This window comes from Crinia signifera, chromosome 12 (assembly GCF_055691185.1).
Source record: "Crinia signifera chromosome 12, ASM5569118v1, whole genome shotgun sequence".
In the NCBI taxonomy this organism is placed as follows: domain Eukaryota; kingdom Metazoa; phylum Chordata; class Amphibia; order Anura; family Myobatrachidae; genus Crinia; species Crinia signifera.
In genome coordinates this window covers 74,447,622-74,466,881 of record NC_139228.1, presented here as the reverse complement: position 1 = coordinate 74,466,881, position 19,260 = coordinate 74,447,622, and the positions used below count along the sequence as shown (strand labels likewise).

At 41.3% G+C, this 19,260-nt stretch overlaps 1 protein-coding gene across 2 annotated transcripts in view; it reads right to left on the bottom strand.

The window, feature by feature from the left end:
- Positions 1 to 19,260, bottom strand: part of MDGA2 (MAM domain containing glycosylphosphatidylinositol anchor 2) — a 580,635-nt gene that overhangs the window by 186,785 nt on the left and 374,590 nt on the right. For both annotated transcript variants that reach the window (XM_083166414.1, XM_083166413.1), the window contains exon 6: positions 4,808 to 5,077. In XM_083166414.1, the coding sequence (XP_083022540.1) occupies positions 4,808 to 5,077 (270 nt within the window). The remainder of the gene's footprint in view (positions 1 to 4,807; positions 5,078 to 19,260) is intronic.

The window sequence follows — 19,260 nt, the reverse complement described above, 5'->3', positions numbered from 1 at the left end:
ATCGATATATATCTCTTAAATCTTGTGATTCAGTGTGTCAAGCATCCACAATCATATACCTGTACCTTGTATAATTTCCTTATATATTGTCACTAATTAAACAATTTTTGGATAACAACAGGGATTCCCTCTGTTTGCTACAGGTATCTGTGTATTTATCTTAAACATTGCGCTTACTTTGTCAATTGTATCAAGGACCCTCTCTCCTTTTAGATAGGTTAACAACCTTTTATCCTGTGATATTTCCACACACAATGTATTTAATACGTATTGTCTTGTGTAGCACATTGTTTGCATCCAAATATCACCCCTTTTTTTAGAGTTTATTCCTAATAAAAGTTAAGTCTTATCTCACCCATATATCACATCTTTATACCAACTATACTATTGTTATCGTCAAGTGTGCCCCAAAAACCCGTTTGTATGTTCCCTTTTTGGTCTTTCTTGTGACCACCCCCTTCCTGATGATAAAATGTGAATAAGGTTGTGCTACTTAAATTTCTTATATAGTCCTAGGGCATGGGCCTGATCCTGCGAGTGTTTGAAGCCCAGCGAGCAGGTTAACTCCGCCCCGCCAAGTCCCACGCACCCCTGTGCAGGTCTCTGAATGCATTCGCAACCATGCACATGGAAAAATTCATTCACCATCAAATGATTTCCCCCCGTTTGCAAGCACCGAGTAAGTTTAAACATACTCGGCCCTGCGAAGGCTGCGGGGAGAAGGAGACCACTGATGATGTCAGCGGCAGCCTCTCCAAACAGTCGTTATGCCTGCAAGGTGTCAATCACCCTGTGAGCAGACTCCGAAGGCTAGCCATCGCTGGCTACCTTCAGACGGACGGCTCACACATACGCACTGCGTACTGTGCGCATGAAGGTCATTCGACTATCGGACTGGCTGTGAATTCACAGCCCATCTGAATGTGTCTGAATTAGGCCCCATGTTACTAATCTACTAGGTGAGTGGTTCACAAACTTGACCCTCAAGGCACCATAACAATCCAGGATTTTAGGACATCCTTGGTTGAGCAAGATATCTAAATGAAATTGACAGGTATTCAAGTATGGATATCCTCAGAACTGAACTGTTAAGGTGCTTTGTGAATTGAGTTCGAGAACCCCAACATTAGGGGTGTGTGACATCTGTTAAAGGGACAGTAGTTGGGTGCTCTTTAGGGGTGTAACAATTTCTGGGGTGTTTCTGGGCTTCACTAGGGCAGGGGTGGGAATATTTGTGATATTCAGGGGATTATGCTAATAGGTTGCTTGCCTTGATTGAGATTTTGGGGTCTGTGTTCAGTCTTAGTGGGGTGAGGTGCGGTATTTTTTGAAAGGTGGAGGTTTGTGGTTTGTCACATCAGCTTGAAGGTCTGGGGGCCGTCAGACTGCCAAACATATTAAAACCCAGTTTTCGGGCAGCGGGGGATGGGAACCCTGCCCGTCTCTGCTTCAGGGAGAGGGGCAGGGTTAGGAGGGACTGCAAGGAGGTGGTGGGGACCTGTGGACAGTGGTGGGCAGCGGCGGAAACCGACAGTGAGCTTCGTTGGAAGAAGACGTGTGAGCGTCCCCTTCTGGCAGCTGGCGGGGGCTCGTGGTTGGCAATCCAACCGCCAGACCCCCATTGAATGAGGCCGGGCTTATCTGTAACTTCCACACAGAAGTGATGTACTGTATTAATCCCGCCTCCATTAGTGTTGGTTCCACCTACATTTGATTTGGTGCCGCCCACTTGAGGCCACTTCTCAAACTTTTTCCAGGGTCACCTTTTTTAGTTCCCAATCCGCTGGACATGTGTGTCTACAGTAAGTGACAGCCAGCAATGGTTGCAAGAAATATGTAATATTTGCCCTTACAGAAAGCTGCTCATTGAGACGTGTTAACAAAAGCTGGAAAATTCGCTCAAAAATAAAAATAGAAGCAAATAGAAAAGGATGCAGCAGCATGATCCTTTATTTCAATTCAGTAGACCATGAACAAACAACCTTTGATTTTAGGAAGTAATGTCTTAAAACAATGTACTCTTACACCCTGCTGTTTCTGTGCACGACACTGAAATAGTAACACCTAATCAAAGTTTTTGAAATGTTCTAAAGCAATAAATAAAAAGCATTTCCAACGCTGTATAAAAACTACTTGGAACAGTAACACCATATAGCTTTTCTAAGCATTAGAAGATATACTCTAATTACTGAGGAACTTTTAAAATGTTCAACGTATTTTCTGAAAAACTCTGAAAGCAGACTAGTGTATACACAAACACACACATACACACACAAGGGTTAGACAAAAATATGGAAACAGCACACCAACAGGATGCACAAACTAGATATGCATTTTCCATGTCAAACCAGATGTGGGGCCACAGTAGTTTGTGTTTCTCGGTAAGGGTAAACCTGCTCAGGCGGTTGGAGGTCAAAGGGTGAGCTACAGTTGCCTTGCTGCTGGTAGAACTGGTGAAGGCAAAGAAGCGGCAAGAGTGGTGTAACACTCATAAATCGTGGACTGCCAAGCAATGGAAGACTGTCATTTGTTGGGATGAATTGTCCTTCACCCTCTTCCCAACCAAAGGAGAACACAGAGCCAAGTGTAAGACCAGGACAGCCAAGAGTGAAGCATAATTATGTTTTGGGCAGCCACATCATGGTATTATGCTGGCCTCATCATCACTATGCATAGTTCAGCTACTGCCAAGAACAACGTAGACATTTTGACTGACCAGGTCCAGCATGGTGCAGACCTGGTGATGCCAGGTATCAAGAGGATCAGGCAACAGCCATTTCATCCAGTTGTGGTTTTCTGAGCATTCATACAAGGTGTCTCATCTTCCATGGCCCCTCCACTGCCTGGACCTCAATATCATAGAGCCCCTGTAGTCAGTTTTGGAGAACAGGGTTCAGTCACATGACCCACCTCTAACATCACTCCGGCACATTGAAGTTTTGCATGAAGAACGGTTCAGCATTCCATTGTCTACTATCCATTCCAAAGAGAAATCAGGTCTTGGATGCCAATGGTGGTCCGCCACCTTATTTTTTCCTTGATGTTTTCATATTTTTAAAAATAACTTTTTCCAACTAGGATTCGAAATCCCCAATCTTACTCCATACGAATATTATAAAATGTATTTACAAAAAAACGCAATTGATAACGTTTGTCCTGTGAGCCGGGAGCCGCATGCACGCGGTTGAAGTGATGAGACGGCCAGGTGATGAAAACAGGTGAGAAATCACATTTTTTCCCATTTAAGCATCGCGATTTGTGGCATCGGGTGTCAGATCTTTTCCCCTTGAGAAAGGTGCACAAGGCACCGAAACAGTCCATCAGGGGACCTTTGCTGACCGTGGCTATTGAGCTAAGAAAGCTTCTCACAGTAAGATATATATGCCTGAGGGTGAGGACGGTCTAAGTCCTATCAACTGCTGTTACTATGCTGTGATTACCGTATTTATGTCATTTGGAACATTGGTGATGCTTCTTTCATAAAATCTGCAAAAAGCATATTGGTCTGGTGGTGGTTCTTCCTCAATAGGAATTAACTTTCTGTTTGTGGATGGCAAACAATGGCCACAATCAACCTGGCACATCACAACAATCTTGCAATGCCCCTTGTAATTATGTCAATGTTAGGAATCATTAACCAAAATGTCCATCTTATAATATCAGTTGCTCAGGTGAATAGAGTATAATTGGAATCCCTTTATATATATTGAAGTTGCTGCTGTATATCCTATTTATACAAGTAACTCATAAGGCGTTCTACTTTAATCTCTTCACACTTCAAGAGAGTAAGGCTCAACATGGCCGTAATAGTGCCGAAAAATGGTAAAGCAACTCCAGACCTCAGGCCTGTTGAGCTCCTTTGAATTATAAGGCAACACAGGCAGCTTACCGCAAACAGATGGTAACGCAGCTCCATGCGCACACCAGGTTAGCAGTACTGATTGTGGCTAGCAGGTCCTCTGGGCTATATAGCTGAACAACGGGGGCCCCCAATGTGTCTATTCCCTAACGAGTTTCTCTCCTTTCAGGAGTTATTTCAAAGAGTGATGTAGTTCCATATTGGCATCTTTAAATATTTGTTGCCAGCATTTTGTTCAAAAATCTCATTGGACTTTTTTTTTCTCCATACAGGTGCATACCTTATTTATTTTATTAACCACTTCATCGCTGAATAATTCTAAAACAATAGTAAAGGTAGTAACAATGATTTTCATATACATACAAATACATCTAAACATATCTGCTCAAATAACCAAATAATGCAATTAATCGAATAAAAAATATAAAAATATAATAAAAAATAAATTACAATGAATGATTACCACATTGACTTGTTTGGAGAAAGACAGATCAATGTGATTAATACTCTATGCTACAAGAATCTTGGGAATTTGTGTAAATGTCAAAAGGGAACTAACAACTCTTTTAAATTTCTTTATGCATCGAATTGTTTTTTTCATAAAAACTGTCATTTTTTGGTACATTTATTGTCATATTTGATGCTTATAACTTTTCACATAAAAAGTCGTCAGCATGCAATTGTCATTTCATAGTTCACACCCTCTGCCAAAATTTGTGTCATACTGTAGCAGAAAGAAAACACAATTCCCGAAAGTCAAACATGCTCCTCTTGTTGTCTAACCGGCAAGTTTGCTGTAAGTTCATAAATCTGTTGCTCACAGTAAGTAAAGCACATATTATTCATAAGAAATATCTATCGCTCTTGCAGCGTCTGTTCACAAACCATAAGTACTGTATGACTGTATAACATTGTGCTGAATGAAGACAAGTGTTGTAAAAGTCTTACCTCTTACTATTATACTGGTGGACTTTTTTGCTGGATTGCCGACATTATTATTGGCGACACAGCTGTAGGTGCCAGCATCCTCAGAAGTGATAGATGGTATAGTTAACGTACCACTACTGAGTACAGTCTTTTCTGGGAGGTTTCCCACAGATCTAACCCAAGTCAATGTTGGCGTTGGTTCTCCGCCTGTTGTGACACACACTAACATTATTGTTTCACCCGGATTTACAACAATCGGATCCTCCACCAGCAGTTTGATAGACGGAGATGCTGGAAAATGAGAGAAGCAAGAAATAAGATAAATATTAATTGGTAGACTTATTCATGTTACATACACTGCTAAATGTATATATTCTAATAGTACAATAATTTCATATATATTAAATATCAATTAAAGCATCGTCTACCAGTTATTGGTCTAAAGACACCATCTGAATTTTTTTTTTAAAGTTTCATTTAATTTAATTTAATGTACGACACTGAGAAATCTTGGTGCATATGCATTCTAGAGAATCTCTATAATTCTAATGGCTTGGCAACAAAATAAACTATTCCGACTGGTTGAGAAAACATGATGTTCAAAATGGTAAAATATGGCAAAGTAATACTTTTTTTTATGAAATAACTTGTATTTCTCTAAAACACAATTTGAGCTTATAAAGCACCTAAAGAAAACAGGTGAATGGTAATGATCATAAACAACTATTTTCACAAAATCCTTGAAGGTGTATACAGAATTATACACTTCCCCATTGGAAGGGTGATTGGATGGCTTGCCTTTAATATGATGATTATTGGTGAATTGTTTTAAGAGCTCTTGGAATAACAAATACATTGTGCAAGTGCCTCTTAGAGTAGTACATTAAAGTAATTGGTTGAATATATATATATATATATATATATATATATATATATATTTATAGAGAGGTAGTCGCACGTCACAAACTTGTTCAACGACTGAGTGCTCGGGCCCAGATACATGAAGTTATGTAGAGAAACAAAACTGTACGCCAGCAGCATCAGATTTTAGTAAGCAAAAAAGGTTTTATATAGGCATAATAAAGTGCATAGTGACAAAAAATTCCATAAAGAGGAGGCCGTACATAGAAGTAAAAAAATACTTAGCAGCATGTATGATAGAAATCGGTCCGGTCCTCCCCCATAAAGGTCATAGGCACTAGTCATGTGCTACCTGACCAGTGCACAAGTCAGTGTATTTATGCTGGAGGGAATGGGGGGAAAGCTCCAATGACACATGTGCGTGCATCGCAGCACAGAAGACCGGAAGCCGGAAGTGCCGCCACGCAACATCCGGCACCCGGCTCGTGACGCATATCCAGCAAGTACAGCCGGGTTCTACCTCCGCCGGAGCACAATGTCCGCACTACGAAAGTGCCGGACTATTGGATGCTCCGTGAAACCGGAAGTGTTACTTCGGCAACTAAAAAACAAAAGTAATGCCGTCTACATATTATAAAATCTATAGGAAAAAGAATTTAAATGCGGCAAATGTTTAATAGGCTACGGATTTGGAGCAAAAAATAGCACATATTATCTCCAGCACAAGTACAATGACAAAGTGAAAAATACACAAAAAAATATAGAAACAGGAGTGTGGGTGAGACACATGGAAGACAATGCATAGGTAAAAGTACAAGAGGGGCAAAGAAGAATAAAGAAGAGGTCTAGTAAACATAAATAAGTACAAAGCATAAATATGCAAAAAAATAAGAAATAACGAGCGCTATCCGCCAGGCTATGCGGAAGCGCTTCTGTTTTGGAAACACTGGGCGCACGCTGATTGGCTGAGATTCAACCAATCAGCGTGCGCCGTGCGGCCAGTGTTTCCAAAACAGAAGTGCTTCCGCATAGCCCGGCGGATAGCGCTCGTTATTTCTTATTGACTGCAGGGACCCCCCGCTGCCGCCGCCGCCAGCTTTACAGCGCCGCAGGACAGGTAACCGGGCGGCAGACATCGGGGCGCCCCCACCCCGACTTGCCTGGGGCGCTCTGGTGCCTTGCACAGGCCCTGAGCGTAGCCCATTAAAACATTCATAGAATGAAACCACTAGTGAAAAGATGCGTCCCACCTAAAGACAGGTGGAACGCTCAAAGAGGGAACCAGCGGGGAAGTTAAGTAATGCGTCCCACCTAAAGATAGGTGGAACGCTCAAAGAGGGAACCAGCGGGGAAGTTTAGTAATGCACCTCACTTTGCTCCCGGCGGAATACACACTTCCGCCAGGAGTATCACATTCCCCTCACTTCCGTGTAACATGGCGGTGCGTTCCACTCCGCATAGGGTGGAACGCACACCGAAAATACACTTATTTGATACTTGTAATTTAAGATTAAAAACTTAATAGAATGGTTACACACAGCTTTATCACTCATTAACAGCGCAACATGGTTAGTCACTGTGAATGGCCTAAAAAGTACAATATAAGAAATATAATTCGCAATGCATTATGGGGCGTTTTCTTACTATGCATCTATTTATACACCTAAACACTAAATATAAGAACTTATAATTCATATGAAGTTATACCCACTCAATATGTAAATATTTAGATTAAGTCTATTCTATATCACAAGGAAAAGTTTATATTTAAATAAATTAGAATCACTATAGCTAATTAAGAAAAGGGGAAGTGATGTCATAGACAATTCCCTATATTTACACAGTCCAAGCCCAGCATTCACTCACTTGCTGGCTGGACCCCTAGGAGAGCACATATCCCTATACTAAAGGGTAAGTAATTTTGAACCTATATGATTGCAAAGTATGGTGCCAGTTAATATATAAATATGTATTATATTATATTTTTTGTTAGGAACTATATATAAAGTGAACTACCTGTGAAGTTTATGGTTTACGGCAATAAACCTATGGCATCAATAAGGTTGAATGTATCACTGAATATACCCCAAATTAAATCCTAGGAGGTATGTAACAAAAATGTTTTTGATATAATGGATCCTATATGATATATTTGCATTTCTTGTAAATTTATACAAGAAACAAAACCACCTATTCTATTTCTCTCTTTAGAAATTCCACCGTAGTTTTATAGATATTCTTCTAAGAAAATTATAACTTCCTATACGGTGTCCATTCTTAAATAAGGTATGTACATTAAACATAAAAAATATGAATAAGAAGGCTATATATGCTAATTCTTGACTTCTAAATAGAATTATTATGTCTGTATAAACCCATTAGGTTCTATTCTATTTTTTGGTCAAAAACCTACCGGGCCACTACAGATATCTTTATCTGTTCACAATCAAAAATGACCTGACTGTGATGGGTACTATATGCTAAAAAATCTAATAAAAGGTATGTACCACCGAATTCGAGAAAAATTAAAGAATTGACAAATTGACTAATTAATTAAGTATCCAAATAGAAATTTATCAATATAAGCCTGTCCCTCCCATCTGTGTATCATTATCATCGTTACCATAATTTTACGTTTTTCGTGTGTGTGTATATATATATATATATATATATATATATATCCATGAAAGGGAAATTATTTCCACAGAGCGCACTCACCAGACTTCTCTGTGGAAATCATTTCCCTTTCATGGATATGGATTGGCACACATAGGATCCCCTCTGTGAAGCCTGGGCTCATTTGGCACCCCAGCAGGAGTCTCTAGGAAAATTGTGAGTGCTGCTTTACACTTTGGATATATATATATATATATATATATATATAGAGCCTCACTAGGCTGTTGTAGCCTGGGCTGTTGGGTTATTTTATAAGGGTTTATTTAAAAGGGTTCTGTAATGATACAACAAATTCAGGACTTATTCAGGACTTACATAGTGACTATGTCTGTGCCAAGGACTGGACTGTGATGTGATCCTGTGTTCTTTTCTGTCATTACAGGTAAATATCGCTATTGGTATACTGGCCTGTCTGCTCCTGCAGCTTAACAGGGAATCAAATATTTTGATTGGGTAAATATCGCTATTGGTATACTGGCCTGTCTGCTCCTGCAGCTTAACAGGGAATCAAATATTTTGATTGGGTAAATATCGCTATTGGTATACTGGCCTGTCTGCTCCTGCAGCTTAACAGGGAATCAAATATTTTGATTGGGTAAATATCGCTATTGGTATACTGGCCTGTCTGCTCCTGCAGCTTAACAGGGAATCAAATATTTTGATTGGGTAAATATCGCTATTGGTATACTGGCCTGTCTGCTCCTGCAGCTTAACAGGGAATCAAATATTTTGATTGGGTAAATATCGCTATTGGTATACTGGCCTGTCTGCTCCTGCAGCTTAACAGGGAATCAAATATTTTGATTGGGTAATCCAAGACAGTGCTAATATTTTTTATAGATTTGAGAGCTCTTGTATAAGTTTAAACTAATTTGTCTTCGAGTGCTGGCAATCTGCTATTTGAATGTTTGTTTACATAGGAGTTTTATTGCCTGCCTTGTAATTGGGGAGGGGGTGATTGTTCAGGCTTTGATTAGTTGTATTGACTTCACATGGACAGAATCCATCATTTATAAGGGAGGCTCACTAGGCTGTTGTAGCCTGGGCTGTTGGGTTATTTTATAAGGGTTTATTTAAAAGGGTTCTGTAATGATACAACAAATTCAGGACTTATTCAGGACTTAAACAGGATGTAAACAGATGAACTCATCACCAAGACATCGTCAAGCCTAAGAAAGTCTAAAAACCCTTTGCTTTAACCTCTAAAATTGAACGTATGTACCTAACCTACACTCCTATATACTCACACTGTCACTATGCTGCCTGTTTGTGTATGTGATTCATCCATTCTAATAACATAATCTGCTTCTATATTGCAATACTTGTGTTTGTACATTTAGACATTGCAAATTTGCTAATTGGAGCCATATTAGGCTGGTGCCTGCTCCACAAAATACAGGGTAACTCTACAACTGAAAACATTTACTTCACTGCATGCCATAGCATTGTATGCAATCTATGGTCAGCTGTGCTAATCAGCGTGCACTCACATATATGTAGGGTTTATAAATGGCTATCTGAGCAACACCAGTAAGCTGGTATTAACTATTGCAAGTCTAATATAACTATTGGCCTATAGAACTGTTCAAATACACCATGTACTACAAACTATTGCTCTGCTTTGCTCTCCATGGTTTTCTCTCAAAATCAGTCTCTTCTCTCTCTCTCCCTGAAGCTCAGCCCTCTATACACATTTCTGCCTCCATTATCCACACCCCTCTTATTAACACTCATGAGATTTTTACATATCTCTCTACATTGACAATAACATCCACAAACTGTCGCCAGAAACAACATTCACAAACCACCTGCAGCTACACCTATCTCTCTCTACTGCTTCTATTAGCTGGTGACATTTCACTTAATCCAGGCCCCAGCTGCTTGCCCCGCTCGCAGGCACCTAACGCTCAGGAACATAGTAATCCAGCTAACCTCATACACATCAAATGCCTCCCTTCATCCCCCAAATCACTAAAATGTGCGTTATGGAATGCACGCTCTGTTGGCAACAAATTAACATCCATCAACGACCTCTTCATTTCAAACAACTTCAACCTGCTGGCTATAACAGAAACATGGCTCTCACAATCAGACACAGCCTCCCCTGCAGCCCTGTCACATGGTGCTCTCCACTTCACACACACACCCAGGCTTGGTGACAGCAGAGGAGGTGGGGTTGGAATATTACTATCCCAATCCTTCACATACAAAGTTATACCACAGGTTCCATCACTCACATTCACATCATTTGAAGTACATTCCATCAGAACTTACACTCCTTTCTCGCTGCGTGTTGCAGCTATCTATCGCCCACCTGGGCAGCCAACACGATTTCTGGAAGATTTTTCTGCCTGGCTCCCTCAATTCCTTTCTGCTGACATCTCAACCATCATCATGGGTGACTTCAACATTGCTATTGATAGCCCAAAATCTGCTGCTCATGCATCCAAACTACTCTCTCTAACCTCCTCTCTCGGCCTCTCCCAATGGACTGACTCCTCTACTCATCGGGATGGCCACTGTCTTGATCTGATATTCACTAAGCTGTGCTCAGTGTCGGAATTCACCAATTCTCCTTTCCCTCTCTCAGATCACAACCTTATCACCTGCATGCTGTCCTCTAGTACTTCTAACTCAAAAACACAGAAATCCTATAATCCACCTCAAGCCCGCAGAAATATTAATGATATTAATTTTCAAGTACTCTCCTCCTCACTGCAACAACAGCTTGCTCCTATTTCTGCATTCACTACTCCTGAGATGGCGGTATCACACCTAAACCTAACCCTCAAAACAGCCCTGGATGAAGTGGCTCCAGTTACCCACCACACTCCAAGTAGGCCTAGACGCCAACCGTGGCACTCTAAATTAACGAGACACCTACAAAATATCTCACGCAAAGCTGAGCGTAAATGGCGTAAATCTCACAGTCCAATGGATTTCTTTACATATAAGAATATCTACCAGTACTATAGTTATGCCCTGGAAACTGCCAAACAAACATATTTCCAAACTCTCATTTCTGCTCAAGCTTCTAACCCAAAACGACTTTTTAATACATTTAAATCCCTTCTCAACCCTCCCTCACCCAAGCCACCAACCACTATCCATGCACAAGATCTTGCTTCCTACTTCAGGGATAAGATTGACAAGATCAGAGATGAATTGGTATGCTGCAACTCAGTTGGTGATATGCTCAATTCCATACCTGAGCCCTCTGAAGCATTTGCTTCATTTGATCCCACAAATGAAGATGAAGTATCTGCACTTTTCTCTGCCTCCCACTCTACTAACTCTCCTCTCGACCCTATACCCTCGCAAATAAGTAAATCTCTGTCTCCTGTGCTCATTCCAATCTTAACTAAAATCTGTAACCTCTCTTTCTCTACTGGTGTCTTTCCTTCATTGTTCAAACAAGCAGTTATTACTCCGATTCTGAAAAAACAGAATTCTGATCCAAGCTCTCTCTCAAACTACCGTCCCATTTCTCAACTTCCATGCACCTCCAAACTACTTGAAAGACTTGCTTATACTCGCCTCACACACTTTCTGAACTCGCACAACTTAATGGACCCGCATCAGTCAGGCTTTCGTGCCCAACATTCCACAGAGACAGCACTGACTAAAGTTGTGAATGATCTGGTCACTGCTAAGTCTAAAGGCCACTACTCACTACTAATTCTTCTAGATCTCTCTGCTGCTTTTGACACTGTTGACCACACACTTCTCATACAAACACTACAATCCATAGGTCTTAAAGACACAGCCCTCTCTTGGTTCTCATCCTACCTCTCTAACCGCTCCTTTAGTGTTCGTTTCTCTGATTCTACCTCCTCTTCGCAACCTCTTTCAGTTGGAGTACCTCAGGGTTCAGTTTTAGGTCCCCTGCTTTTCTCAATCTATACCTCATCTCTTGGCAAACTAATCAGCTCCTTTGGATTTCAGTATCATCTGTATGCGGATGATACTCAGCTCTACCTATCCTCCCCGGACCTGTCCCCATCTGTATTGAGCCGTGTCTCTGAATGCCTTTCTGCTGTTTCAACCTGGATGTCATCTCGCTACCTCAAACTTAATATCTCAAAAACAGAATTAATTATATTTCCGCCAATAAATAGTAGTTACCAACCTGATATCTCTATCGCTGTTGAGAAGATGACAATCACTCCTACCTCTCAAGCTCGCTGCCTAGGTGTTATCCTTGACTCAGAACTTTCCTTTGTACCCCACATTCAATCTGTCTCAAAATCATGCCACATGCACCTAAAAAACATATTTAAAATTCGCCCTTTCCTTACACAAGACACTGCAAAAACTCTAATCCATGCTCTCATCATCTCACGCATTGATTATTGCAATAGTCTCCTTATTGGCCTTCCCCAATACAGACTCTCACCACTACAGTCCATTATGAATGCAGCTGCAAGGCTAATCTTCCTAGCCAGACGTTCATCGTCTGCAAAGCTACTCTGTCAGTCACTTCATTGGTTACCTGTATTCTACCGTATTCAATACAAAATTCTTTTACTTACACACAAAGCCATAAACCAAACTACACCAACATACATATCTTCTCTTATCTCAAAATATCATCCAACACGACCTCTACGCTCCTCCCAAGATCTGCGTCTCTCATCCACACTCATTACCCGTTCCCATTCCCGACTGCAGGACTTTCTTCGGGCTGCACCCACTCTGTGGAATGCCCTCCCAAGCACAATAAGACTCTCCTCCAGTCTCCAAACCTATAAGCGTTCCCTGAAGACTCATCTCTTCAGGCAAGCTTATCAAATTCCAGAACCAGTCATAGAACCTTGCATTCTGGTGGAATCGATGCAATAAAGAATACAGTATATATCCTTATGTATCAGTGCCTATTTCCCTATAGATTGTAAGCTTGCGAGCAGGGCCCTCCTACATTTTGACTGTCTGTAAATACCCTGTTTTGTTGTATCACTGTCTGCTATTGTAAAGCGCAACGGAATATGCTGCGCTATATAAGAAACTGTTAATAAATAAATAATAAATAAAATATATAATAAGTTGAAGAGTCTGTGTGCGTGTGTGCGTGTCCGTCGCATTGCGGACACACCGCAGCACTCAGAGACACCAAATTTGGCAACAAGATACCTCTGGACCCGGTGGTGTGCACCTCGAAGCCGTTTTTGGGAAATTTCACTTCGAATTTTAAAAAACACCAAGTTTTAATTTTCCTTCATTGATGATCTGGGAAAAAGATCGACGATCTGGGAAACCGTGGACGAAGGAACAACTCCACACCTGATTTCATTGCTGTCATTGAGTATGACAGACACATTCTAACATTATGGTGAAGGCTTTAAACAATTAGGAAATAATTGAGGATATACATAGACCACACATAACACACACACACGTACACATTGTACACGCACACACACACACAGTACACCACATACGCACACATAGCACACAACACACACATTTAAACGTAGAGCACCTCACACACTTAAGCTGTGTACACACGGGGGAGATAGGGGCTGAAATCGCTGGAAACACACCGCATGCAGTACAATACAAATCCATACACACTACACCACACACCCAAAAACAGTACAACAAACACACAACTCCTGGCTTCAATCAATTCTATGGAGACGGACCATGATAAAATGGCCGCCCCATAAAGCAGACAGTTCTCTGAAACTGTTTGCGGTATGGGGGTGGCCATTTTATCGTGGTCCGTCTGCATAGAATTATTAATTGAAGCCAGGAGGGGAGCCGGGACGCGCAGACAGGTAAGCCTGCGGCGATGGGGGGGGGGGGGGTGTGGCACCGGCGGCCGGGGTGGGGGGGGGAGGCGCCCCTCCATTAAGGGCGGGGAGGCAGACGGGGAGGGGGGGAGGCGCCCCCCCATTAACGGTGGGGGGGGGCGCCCCAAACCAAGCTACACCACTGAGAACACACACACTTAAACATTGCCAGGATATGCACAGCACACTACACACACCTATATACGTAGCGCACCTCACAAACTTACACATTCGGCAGATATATACACACAACACAACACCCACACACATAACACACAACTCACAGTACAACACACACCAACATTCACTACAACACACACCCAAAAACAGTACAATACACAGAACACACACTTAAACATTGCACAGATACACACACATAACATACCTCTAACAGCACAACACACACCCACATTTTCCACACACACCCAAAAAACAGTACAACACACACAAAACACACATTTAGACTTTGCACAGATACACAAAGACACAACACACACATACTGTATATACATAGCACACCTCACACACTTACGCATTGGACAGATACATACAATATAACACACAAAACCACATACATTACAACACACACACAAAAACAGTACGACACACACAAACACACAGAACACATAAAAAATAATTTGCCGTTTATTTAACAGTCTGTACCGGCAAATAAAAACTGTACCTAATGTACCATTTCTACTTTGTTCCCCATATCCGTCTCTCCAGTCCTTCAGTTGCACTGAGAAATCTTTGTCCTGGCCAATGCACCCATTGATCAATACAAAGTGGGTACACTGCACTCACCCTGTTAGTCAGTTGGATATCAGGCACTGCTCTGCCTTAAGTGTTTCCCAGACTCTTTTGGTTCATAGATAATGTTTGGTCGATGGGCATGAGCGCTGCATGCATTTGTTTGAATGTTATGAGTGTAAGAAGTTGAAGAATAACACTGAGATAAATGATTTGTCATGTTATAGTGTACAATTTACTCAATAAATCGTGAAAAAAAATATGTGCACATAGAAGTACAATCAAGAAATGAAAGTAGGATTAAAAAATAAATTAAGATCCAAACTGATAATTGTTTGGATGGCTGTGGGTTGCGAAACAAATCTATAGGTGGAGGGGGTATGGATATTGTGGGCATAATTGGTGTTTGGTACAACTACAGGGGGTACCCAGGTGATGAGAAATTTTCACTACAGTGTCACCGTAGGGGGATTTCCAATTGGGGTTCAGGTGGTCTTTTAGGGACCCCTTTACAATTCCGTTGGTCTCTTCTCCTGGAGCCTATGGTCTCCCTCAGTGATTGACTATCATTAAGGGAGACCGTAAGCTCAAGGAGAAGAGACCTACAGGATTGTAAAGGGTCCCTAAAAGACCACCTGGACCCCAATTGGGAATCCCCCTATGGTGACAATGTGACCGTGACACTGTAGTGAAAATCCCATCAATTGAGGGCCCCATGTAGGTGTAACAAACACCAATTATGCCCACAATATCCATACCCCCACCTATAGATTTGTTTCACAACCCACCCCATCCAAACAATTATCAGTTTGAATCAGAACTTATTTTTTAATCCTACTTTCATTTCTTGATTGTACTTCTATGTACACTTACATTTTTTTCACGATTTATTGAGTAAATTGTACACTTTGTAACATGGCAATTCTTTTTCTCAGTCTTATTCTTCAACTTCTTACACTCAAACCTTATCAATGCACCCATTGATGATTGTGATGGCTGGATCAGTGGATTGGCTCGGCGGGTGTAGGGAAGAATTTGGCCCATTGCACCCATTCCCAGTGGGGCATTACAGTGGTGCGGGTAGCATGCGTCGCGTCATGACATCATGTGGCCAGGCCCGTGAACCTGCTCCCACACTCAGGGGCTGCCCCACTGTTTGGTAGAGATGCCCGGGGCATGTGCTTTACAGATCCCTAGACCTCAGAGACTGCTGCAGGTTCGGTCAGGGGAGTGGCAGTGGCAGGGAGCAGTGAATTTTTAATTAATTAGAAACTGTACAATTTGAAAGTATAGAAATGGAGGTGTGGCCACGTCCCTTTCTGATTTTGTACCGATTTCTGACCCTCAGATGTTGGAGGATATGTCATACAGTAGGTGCTAAATCTCAGGAGTGGATGTGGAATTCATCAACACATACAAGTTTTTAACTCAGGAGCGTTGTGTTTCAAACAACAACACCACACCTGATTTCATTGCCGTCATTGAGTATCAATGCAAACACATTCTAACATTATGGTGGAATCTATAACAAATTACAATCTTAGGTCTTTGGCACAGCATATTGTAAGATTACATTTTTCAGCAATTTTGGAAATAAAGAAACCCCAAGGGTTTCCCGGGCAACGCCGGGCGGGTCAGCTAGTATATATATATATATGTCTTGTAATCATATATTTTTACAAATATTATATGTAATGTTTTATTTGTGTAATGTCCAAAATTTGATTTTTATGTATATTATACTTTTATAGATCACAAGCCCCTGATGAAGCTTCTTATCGAGGCGAAACGCGTTGGGTACTGATCACGTTTTTAAAAAATAAAAGAAAAAAATTTTCTTCAAAAGAACTACCTATGAAGTGTATCTAATTATTTTATCATTTTATTAATGCTTATTGTATGGACATTACAAGTAAAGGGCAATGAAGACACTATTGTTTTGTATATATATATATATCAGTGACGTGCAGTGAGGTCAGTCACTGGTGAGGCTCTGATTGATTGATACCAAGTATATATACATATATATATATACATATATATACACACATATATATATATATATATATATATATATACAGATATATATATATATATGTATACATATATATATATATATATAGATATATATAGATATATATATATCTATATATATATATATATATATGTATATATATGTATACATATGTATATATATATATATATATATATATATATATATATATATATATGTGTGTGCTGGAAGTCACCTTACACAGTGAGGTATGCACCCGATGCTGTGCTCCCCCAAGCTGCTAGCACACAGGCCGGCCCCCGGAGTCTGAGGCTGGAAGATAAAGCAGACATCTGGGGCCGTTCAGTCTGTGTGTACCAGCAGCCACCCCCCAGCCAGGACCAGGAGAAGGGTGCTCCCTCGTGTCACGCAGCGGGAAGGGCTGCCTCTCTGTGCCCTGCTCTCCCGGTGTATGCGCTCACCCTCCTCTCCCACCGGACACCCGTTCACAGACCACCCTGCTGCAGTCCGCTGGATCTTCTACTGCGCTTCTCAGCGACAGCTACGGGGACCGGACACAGGCTTTCATGTGTGCGGCTGCAGGAGCACATTACCTGGCTCCCTGCACACAGCACAAGGAACACTACCGTCCTGGCCCCTGCGCTGTGAACGAGTCCCGCTCCCGCCGCCCACTACCGCCGTGCTGCCTGCTGCCTGCGCCGATACCTGCCACCGCAGATGCCCGCTGCCAGTGCCCGACCCTTGAAGGTAACAGCTTCTGGGGAGGGGGTGTCTGGTACTTAGTGTCCCCCGGCTGGTCCAGCTGCTGCTGCCTGCTCTGATCCCGGCAGATAGGGCTGGCTCTGAGAGCGGATACAGGCTGTCAGAATATGACAGCCTGTATTTGCTGTCCTATCACATCTGTCTCAGTGACAGCCCTGTCACTGAGGCAGATGTGTATGTGCCGCTTCCCCATTGGTTTCTAATGGGATTTTCAGCCACTTTTTGTGCCCGTCCTTAGATCCGCCCCCCCGCTGCTGGCAATTTTACATTGTCAGCAGGAGGCACAGGTCCCGATGCCTCCCAGCCTCCCCACAGTGTCCCACCACATAAATTATATAAAAAAAAATACAAATAAGATATTTATTGCACACTATATGTATTTTTTTTTATCATTTATGACAGGTGAGGCACTGCCTCCCCTGCCTCCCCTGACTGCACGTCCCTGATATATATATATATATATATATGTTTATATATATATATATATATATATATATATATATATATGAACCCAATATTCCAAATCGCGCTCTCTGTACAATTAAGTTAAGTTAATCTTATTAGTCCACAATTGGTTAGGCAGCCTTTACCACAATGTCCCCTACCCGGTAGCACCTTCCCTGCAGGACAGAGCGATTTGGTAAACAGACACATTGATTTTGAAGCTGTACATTGTGGATAAGCTGTTATCCATGTCAACCATTGGATCTAACAGATTGTAAGATTTGTCAAGTCAGTACTGGCAGGGAAGGATTTTTCGGTGAATATAAAGTCACTAGGTTACTTTATTAGACTTACTTACCATTTTAATTGATTACCCAAGGCCTAGAACTCTTTGAAGGCTAACGGATCTAAGGTTGTCCTGTACGAGGACTTTAAGTGTAGGAGACACCTCTTTAGAATTCCATTGCTGGTTGGAAATAAGTATCAAATTAAAGACACAAAATTGTACCCCTGATGAAGTCTATGTAAGACGAAACGCGTCGGGACGTTTCTGTACATCATGTCTTGAATATTTCTGAAAATAAAGTGATCGGAAAAATTACCCTGAGTGCTTCACTGGAGATCGGACCACCATATTTATGGACTTTTATTAATCTTGGCGCCATTCCACAACTGGGTGTTTTTATATATATATATATATATATATATATATATATATATATATATATATATATATATATATATATATATATATAGATAGGATATACCTATATATTTTAATCTTAAATCGATTTATTTCACACACACGTTAGTTATGTAAGGAATTTGAAAGATTTTGAGCTGCTAGCCTGCCCATTCCCAGACCTAGACCCCTCCTTGGATAAATGACTGTGCCATACCTTAGTCGGGCCAACTATCCCATTGCTAGTCATTGGAAGTCTCCTTTTGGTAGTGATTAATTATATTTGGTCCATAGTGATATGGAAAAAATTATTACCTATACAATTGTCCCCAGAAATGTGATATTGTCTGGGGCCCTTGGCTCCTACATATGGTGGCCCCTATCTCTTCCCCATTGAATACAGGTTCTTGGCGCATTTCTGAATTTGACATTCCTACTCCTACTCTCTCAGGCCATCCCTGGGTTCCCACAAGACTTTGTCTCTTTATTGCAT